At 39.9% G+C, this 9,357-nt stretch overlaps 1 protein-coding gene across 1 annotated transcript in view; it reads left to right on the top strand.

Annotated features, from left to right (window-relative positions):
- The window catches only part of LOC128364546 (metal transporter CNNM4), a 57,251-nt gene extending 48,488 nt beyond the window's left edge, over window positions 1–8,763 (top strand). The window contains exons 6-7 of the mRNA XM_053325095.1: window positions 6,493–6,671; window positions 8,506–8,763. Of these exons, the coding sequence (XP_053181070.1) occupies window positions 6,493–6,671; window positions 8,506–8,763 (437 nt within the window). The remainder of the gene's footprint in view (window positions 1–6,492; window positions 6,672–8,505) is intronic.
- The last annotated feature ends 594 nt before the right edge of the window (window positions 8,764–9,357 follow it).

The following is a 9,357-nucleotide window of genomic DNA, read 5'->3' on the forward strand; positions in this document are numbered from 1 at the left end:
ATCTTTTCTGTCTCTTTTCTTCTAAACCTACATCTTCTACTCGAAGGCTGCGCTCAGACTGACACTTGGCAAAAAAGTTGATCTTTGCTGAACATTTGCAGCGTCCTACAGCAGCACACTACACGAGCCAGTCAAATATCCACATGCATACATTCCTGGTAAATTATTTTTCAACAAAATTATATTTTTACTTACCTGGCCGTCATTTTGAGAGAGTTCAAGTATTGAATGAACTGAAATCCTTCTTCATTCACTGCTGTGCAATCTTTCTGTGTTTAATGTGTAGACACACTCATTGATGTTTTACCCAAACTGGCCTTCGTGGATAATGTTGTAACATCTGAAAAGCACCTGTTCTCTCACGCGGCTCTCATTGCATTTATATTTAATGCACCTTTGGCCTGAACACCCAGTCATGCCAAGATCAGACAACACAAAACTGACCCAATAATAACCTCATCTGACAACGGTCAGGTTGACAGTTTGCCATTTTTCCGTTTATTTACATCTACAACGTGCTCTGACTAAAAACAGCAAGAGTGCGTAAATGGTGAAGTAAAAGAGGCTGCTCTGCTCGATCACCCTTGCAAGTCATGCAGCTTGAGGAAGGTAACATGTTAACATGAATCACATGATACACATCACTGCACTACATTTAACCAGGTTTCTTCATCCTGCCCACAACATATTAAGTGATAAACCAGCGTGGCCAAATACAAGGAAGTAAGTATTAGAAGCCATTTAAAGTGTCGTTTAGGGCAACAATTACTTGTATTTCATTTAGGCCAAACGGTGAACATATTTTCATTTCAGCTGATCTCAGCAGGTGATTTCACTTGGAGTTAAGACCCTTAAAGGCTGCCTTCAACTTCTGCCCTGATGTGTTCCTTATAAAAGGCATAAATGTTGAATCATCTGATGCCAGCATTACTCTCTTCCTCTCCTATTTGCTCTTCCTTCTCTCTTCTTCACTCTTTCAGGACCTTGAAATACAGATTGTGTTGTATATGAAACTTACATTTTTCATTTCCAAGGCTCATTCACCCAGTTTACTCGACTATTAATAGATTAAACTTTCAGGTGTTCCTCTTTGCTTCTGAGAAATGTCCTTCTCAGAAACTGTGCGAAACATCTCGAGGAAAATACCTGACGAGATGTTCCTCTAGAGCAGAGTTTCTTCATGGTTTTGCATGTCCTCACCCAGTCTGGAAGCAGACCTGTCTCTCTGTCTCCCATTGTCTCACTGACTCTCCCTCCCTCCCCTTCATCCCCCCCTCCTCCCTGTGTCCCATCGAAAACCTCCTCCTTCTCTCCTCTCAGTGGCTGCACCTCGTCCTCGCCACCTCTCCTTTAAGAGGTTTTCTCTGTTCTCTCGGTTGCCAGGTAACCTTCGGCATGTCTGGGTCCTTTTAACACCAAGGATGGGGGGGGGGGGGGGGGGGGCGGGTTAGAGTTGAGTTAACAGGCCTGGCTCTTGATTCGCCAGGTGTGGTTTAGAAACATTTGCACATGTTGCTTTAGAAATTAGAAAAGGGTAAATTAACACCCAGTCACAGAGGGCAGAATATGTCTCCAGCACTGCTTTCTATGGGCTGAAAGAAAGGAGTTGCACTCGTGAGCACGCTCCCATCAATGATGCTCGAATCACCTGCTATGACATCATTGATTGTGTTGTGGCCAAGGGTGCAACATGTCCAAAGAAAGCAGTTTAATTCACTGTTAGGACAGCAAAGAGTTACAAATGACAGTTTTGGCAAATAAGCTCCTTTCAACCTCATGCACTCCTGTTTTTATTGAGTCATTGTTTTATTTACATTCTTTTTTGCTGAGCTGATGAGTAGGAGGCAGTGAGAAGGTTTAAAGCTATGAACAAAAATATTCAGGTACGGGTCAGCGTACAGTATGTTACTTACTAATATACACACTGTATATGAATCACAAGACATCTGGAAACCTCTGTGATCTGTCTGTTATTCACAATGTGCACAGTGTTTTTCCTTACCCAGATAAAATATTTAGATACTTGATCATATAGTATTACCAGGTGTGAACAGGGTTTGGAAGTAGTTTCATCACTGTGCTTTCTTTAGCCTAAAGTCTATACTCCAAACTAATTATTTTATTTATCATATTTTACAGTATTTAGATGTGAGAAGATGTTATATATGCAGAACAGTTTAAATGTCTTTGAAAGCTGCAAACTAAATGCAAGGGGATCAGGGCTGAGATATGCAGGGGAGACAGTAAATTACAGAAATAGAAATGATATTTTTTGTGTGAGAGCACTTCAGAGTAATTCAATGATTAAGAGAAATTGGTGGAGAAGATTTTAGTCTGTGAAACAAGTTAAGATTTCACTCTCATGTTGTGAATTAACCGAGAAATTCAGCATGGATTTGAAAATATGGAAAGAAAGAGGAAGATGAGTCGTGCAGGTTGTCTCTATTTAGAGGTGACGCCAACACTAATCTTACAGCTCACGACAGTATTTGCATAATGCGATGGAGACCTGGAACACAGCGGAGATGCAGATGTGAAACAGGCACAGTGAGAAGGTTGATCAAAGAGTGTATCTGCCAAAATGTCAGCGCAAATCTTGAACTGCGAGTGCGCTTGGAGACAGAAAATGATCGCCTCTAAGACGGAGCAGGATAGGATAACATCATGAGACACCCAGACGGGACTTGATGCCCCTCTAGGGGGTTAATCTGTCCACTCTCTGCAGCATCAACTTTGGATGCATCCCAATAGCTTAAGATGGTTGCTTCCTGTTTGTTTAACTTCACTGTTTACATTTAAATTCATTATAAGTTTCTGATTTTAAATTAAAAAAAATAAGGAAGGAGAATACAGAGCTATTGAGATGCAGCCTGGGATTTTTATTTCAGATGTTTTTTCTTCCTCTCCTTCATCTTCATGATGTAGTATCAATCCTAGTTTTCATGATCAAATCGCAGTAACAGCTGAAATAGTTTGTAGTTTGGTAGAGTACAAAATCATTTCTCCTCAACTTAAACTAAAAAAAGGTCCAGTTCTAAATGTAATCCCAGTATCTACTCAGTCCTGCTTCTTGAGAATATGACTCATGATTGTTTGTTAAACTGTCTCGTAGCAGATGAGTATTTTTTTTCCTTTCTGCCTCTGGGACTTTTCATTAGACGATGTGGGATGCGGGTAGTGATGGTTATTCTTTGGAATCTGGTCCATCACTCCTTCATCTTAATTTTAAAAACACTAATCACTCTGCGGGCACCAGATCACAGCCAGAAGTCGGTTGTTTTTAAAACCTCCCTGGTGATTATTCTTGAAGATCCAGTAGACAACCTTTTCTCTGTGTTTTAACAGTAATTGAACTGCAGCCAAGGCAGAAAAGTTTTTAAAGAAAAAGCCTTGATGGAAAGCTGCAGAAGCATAAATCAGACTATCAGTCAGTTTAGTTAATGCTTCGGCTAACTGTGAGTAAACAAGTATGTAGTTTCTGCTTCTAAGGTTAAGAAAACAGTGAAGTGAAATGCTCTGTGAATACATAATACAAGTATTTAGAAGTTTTGACAATGGTTCTCATCTAATTATGTCAATAAAAGTTTACATGACATAAACAGGACTCTGTTACTGTGTCACAAAGCCTTTAAGAGACCATCATAGCTGGAAAAGCTTGAGGAGTCCTGAGCGATTTGGAGAGCCATAGCTCTTAAAGGATGTGGCTGTCAATTTTCTATATTTTTCTTATTGTCAAAAAAATCTCATGTGCAGAGCCAAACCAATAATTAACTGATTCTACTTACAAAGTATTATGTGTGTATCCAAAACCTGATACATCTTATTTTTCCGTTTGGTAGATCTCTACTGTTGTCCAAAAACTATTAAAACATATCAATGATCCGCACCGCTGCACTGGGTGACATGTTCATTGGTCACAAAAGGTTACAATCACAGAAGTTCGGTTTGAAACGACTTCAAAGACCCCAAAAGCCACTGTCCTGTTACTTTTGAAAATATTGTGTCAATTTTAAATTTCCCCCATCAATAAAGTTACCCTACCCTGCCTATCTGTATTTTTTGGACAATTAGGAGGTCTATGGCACAGATAAATATAATATATTAGACTTTGGATGCAACACTTTTAAGTAGATTAGTTCACCATTGGTTTGGCTCTGCACCTGAGATAAAAAGAAAGATAAAGGAAATCGCTAGCCATATCCTTTAAGCAAAAGATAAAATTATCTAACTAAAGAAAGGTTCCCTACTGGATCTCCTGTCTTCAATATCGACATAATGAAGAAACGTTTTCATGACTAAGTCTAACCACTAACTAGAACGTAGTCGTAGATATCCAGCATTTCACTAGCTAGATTAATTCCATGAAAAGCTAACGCAGTTGACGTGTCCAGGTAAAACAGTTTCCTATGACTCACTGAGGCCCCCTGCTGGAAGACTCACACCTACTGGTAATAATACACTTGTGGTTTTGAGCTTGCGTGTGGAACGTGCGTGTGAGTGCGTGTGTGACACATTCAACAGTACAGTTTTGTTTGGGTGAAATCAGCATGTAACCATGTCAAACCAAACTGTCGGCTGGATGATTCACCTGAATGTTACTTATCATGGTTTCAGTAGTTTGGTTGAGCAGAGGTGGAAATTAAAGAGCGAACGGAAGTGTTTTAGGCACGATTATTAGGTGTTATTAAAGCCGTACTATGCAGGATTGGTCGGATCAATCATTCAAATTTGGCTTCTCTTTCATGACTTAAAGACACCAGAGCGAGAGACAAAGAGAGATACAGACATGGACCTGCTCTCTTTATACATCTTCAACACTAATTGAGAGCAGAAAAGTGAGACGGAAACGGCAATGTAACCTGGTCACTACTCTACGAGTCCTGACCTCACACCTTATTATCTGGCGTCTGAAAGCTCGATGCCAGAAGCATATAGCAAAATAAGGGCAGAGGGTGGAGTCTCTGCAGATAAATGCACCATCATGCACTTTTAATGAGTCATAAGTGATGATTAACGGGGAATATTTTTGTAGGAGACTGTACGTTGTATGTTGAGGAAAATCCTGCATAGTCTACCTTTTTAAGAGACTGTTTATAACGATGACTAAGAGTAAAACAGGAAAGGACAAAACCTGCTGGAATCAGTCCTAGTTTTGTGTATCTGATCTAAAAGTCTATTTTGATGTTGTCTTACTTTGAAACCCTCAAAAAATAAGCCTGGTGTAAATGGACAAATGAAAAGACAGTTGCTTTATTTTAAAATTAGGTGCTTTTAACCCTTTAATACCCAAACCCTAAAGTTACAGCTGTATACTGTATAGAGCTGTAAGGATTAGTAACCCATCCATCTATTATTATTATTACAATTACAGTTGAATCATTCGAGACCATTTTAAAACAAAAATGCTAAACATTTCTTTTTGCAGGCTTTTGGGCTCTGGGACACTAGGATGGTGATTTTTCTGACTTTTTGTAAATCAAGAACATCCTTAGTGTAATCTGATGAGCCATGTACATTTATTATTAATACAACAGGGCTTTAGTTCTACAACAAAAACAACCAAATGTCTTAACCCACTTATTCATTATATCCACTGACGATTATTTATCCAACATTTAATTCTGTTCATATTTTGTGAAAGCACCAGTACTCATCCCTACAACATTGCCTTACTATCGATATTGCAGTATTTTTGATAACCCTAACCCTATTTAGTCCATATCACCCAGCCTTATGTGATCACCATGTTTTACTTGTTTCCACCTCTGTTATAATGAGCTGTTTGTTATCTTGCATCATGCACTTCATGCCATTCTGCAAAAACACCTGTTTTACTTGAAATCTGTGCGTGTGAAACTATGAGTCTGGTTGTTTGTGTAATTTCGTCTTTATAACAGTAAACTTGAGTCACTGCTTGTTATTGCTACTGGAAATTTTTTATGTGTGTGTCACTGCTTTTTGAGTGTGTGAGGGACTCGACTTGCTGCCGTGATACTGAGACCAAGAGTTGGTCATGAGCTTGTATGTTTGAGCAGATGAAATAACTCAACATTAACCGCCTTTTTCTAGCCACCATCTGTCTCTCTCCTCCTTTCACAGATTATATTCAACACTTATTTAGACTGTATTATTATTATTATTATTATTATTATTATTATTATTTTTATGTGTTTCATTAAGTAGTCCTATCCATTCATATCATTATTATTAACCTGCATTTGAACTCACACTGCATCTTGTGCTCACAGCGTCTTCCATTGATCTGTGTTTGCATCATAAATTCATGAATGGCTTTGAAGCAGAAGCTTAAAAGCTACGCCGCAGCTTTCTGTAGTGATAAACAACGTCTCCTATTCATTTATGTATTCAGGACGGCCTGTTAGATCTTCAACACGCAGTTCTGTCCCATGATGGCTAAGACATGTTAATAATCTTTTTCTTTGTGTGTCTGTGTTTGTGTGTGTGTGTGTGTGTGTGTGCGCATATTTCCAGAGTTTCGTTCGCCGTCGCACCTCAGTGGCTTGAACCGCACAGCCTCTCTAAGCGGAGCCGACAGGACTGAATCTCTGTCTGTCAGCGGCAGCAACAGCCAGCTCAACAACAGCATCCCGGCGCAGCAGTACACGCCTGACTTCTACGTCCGAGCCCTCACCGACCTGCAGTTCGTCAAGGTGAGTCCTCGGTGTTCTTACAGTCAGTGAGTGTGTGAAGCAGCCACAGCGGGGGAACCAAATATTTTCCTTAACAGGCTAGAAAGTGACAACCAAACCACTTTGTATATCATTATTATTTGTAATAGTAGAATTTAGGCCACAGGAAATACCTGTTTCTGTTGGTTGGCGGGCAGGTGTTGAAGCGTCAGTGACAAATAAGAGTTAGCAAGATGGGCAATTCAAATATATCTTAAAATCAGGTTTGTTAAAATGTACATTTAGTGTTTTTGATGGTTTTATGTCATTTGAAATGACATTTGCACCTTTTTTCACCAAAAGTAAGATTGAATGCTCCTGAAAATGTCAAATGGTGTAACCACAAATATTACATATTTTGATTGATTTTTGATCTCCATCATTCTCCAGATTAAATGTAATATTCAGAACAATTGTATTCCATTACCTTTATTTAATATAAAAAGTTATAATGTAAGATCATGCCAAACTAGTTGATGTGGTGTTTTATTGAGAATTTAGCGTTTTTAAGCGAGTTTAATTATTTGGTACAAAGTTTTTCTGGTTACACCACTTAGACATTTTTGCCATATTCTTTAATATATTCCCTCAAAATGGATTAAAAGCAGAAATTTTATTCTGCATCCACAAGAAAAGAATGTGTGCAAGTTATTCATACATTTATTTTTAAATTTGACCAAACCGTCTGTGTGTGTCGGTGTGTGTCGGTCTGTGTCTGTGTCGGTGTGTGAGTTGTTTGTATGGTATGTCCGGTATGCTATGTAATGATAAGGGGAAATTATTCTTAAAAACAGTTATTATGTTGCCATGACAACGTCACTTCTGCTAAATACAGTCATCTTACCAGTGAACTGCCACTGGTGGAAATAACCCAAAGAAAATCAAAACTGACCACAGACTTTAAGTAAATGATGGTTTGAGCGGACGAGGCCTCAGTTAAACTGAGATTGGTCTGAAACATCTTCATCTTTTATCATCTTATATCAAAGAGGACTGCTCCCAAATTAATGAAAAAAGTTACTTGTAAATATGTGCAGTAGCTTTGATGTCAACATGAAGATAGACTTGACTTCACACTTGAATGTAGGGATTTAAATACTAGTGAAACAACAGTTATACAAATCATACACATCTAATCATTTATGATAAATAAATACCCCTAATACCTCCTCACGCACCCTCCGTTCTGAAAACATAAACATAAACACCCTCCAAGCCCCCAAGAACCAAGCTCCGCACCATGGGTGATCGGGCCTTTTCCTCCCTGACCACCTGAGGGCTCCACAGACTGCAGATGTTTTTAAAAGAGAGCTAAAAACTTATCTTTTACTAAAGCATTTTGCTAAGTGTCTTTTATAGGTTCTCCTTTGAACCTTTTTTTCTGCTCTGTAGCACTTGGAGATTGCTTAAATGTTTCTCATCCCTTTTAAAGGAATAGTTCGGAAGGAACATATCACGTTTACATTTTTTGAACAAACAACGGAGGCACAGAGGAAAAAGAAATATCAGATTTTGGATATATGCTAATTATTAATCCTTTAAGTTTGTTTGTTTTTATACTTTTTTATTGAGGTTAAACAAACAGAACAACATACAGTGCTCCCAACCCATCAATCAGAGGAAAAAGAGGAAAATAAATAACTAAGGACATAAATACAATAAATAAGACTTAAATAATAATAAGAAGAAATATTGACAAGTTTGGTTTAAACAGTTGTAGAAAAGGTGCACATCCTCACTTCATCTGTTCCCAGGTGTATGAACTAAACTCCGCAAACGTCTCACCTTCATCACCCCCGCTCTCTCTCTCCTCCAGATCACACGGTCCCAGTACCAGAACGGCCTGATGGCGTCTCGTCTGGACAGCACTCCCCAATCCCCGGAGAGCGGCCACAACACGGTCCGCATGGATCAGACCACGCCCCCCGCCACCGCCAACACCACCATCACAGACCTGGGCGCAGACTCCACCCCGACGGAGAACGGGCCCGACGAAACGACGCTCCTCCTCCTCAACGAGCAGAACTCGCCACACACACCTAACCACCACAGCCAACTGGAAAACAGCATTTGACCCCCCATCACACACACACACCTCCTCCACCCCCCAGCCTCCCCCTCCCCATCCTCCTCCTACGTTTGCACGCATGCACTACTACGCTGAGGAGGGGAGGAGTCTGCGTGTGCGTGCGTGTGTATGTGTGTGTGTGAGAGAGTGAAAGAGACAGCGGACAAGGCCCAAAGAGACGAGCCTTGTGCGGCCATGTTGTGTACATATGCAAGAATTAAACACACACACACACACACACACACACACAAACATGCCAAAGTGTATTTGTGGGGACTCATCTACTCAACATCATAAAGAGACTCACCACAATCCAGACACACATCTTTGGTAGTTCATTGACATCAAAGGAGTGTCTGTATGTATATTATGTATGTGTGTGTATGTGTGTGTGTGTGTGTGTGTGTGTGTGTGTGTGTGTGTGTGTGTGTGTGTGTGTGTGTGTGTGTGTGTGTGTGTGTGTGTGTGTGTGTGTGTGTGTGTGTGTGTGTGTGTGTGTGTGTCTACTTGCTGCCTAATGTATTAACTGACTACATAGACCTGAAGAACCTGCTCATCTGGACCAGAGTGCTCCTCTCTTCTCGCCCATCAACGTGTCAT

Source organism: Scomber japonicus, chromosome 9 (genome assembly GCF_027409825.1).
Source record: "Scomber japonicus isolate fScoJap1 chromosome 9, fScoJap1.pri, whole genome shotgun sequence".
NCBI classification, from domain to species: Eukaryota; Metazoa; Chordata; class Actinopteri; order Scombriformes; family Scombridae; genus Scomber; species Scomber japonicus.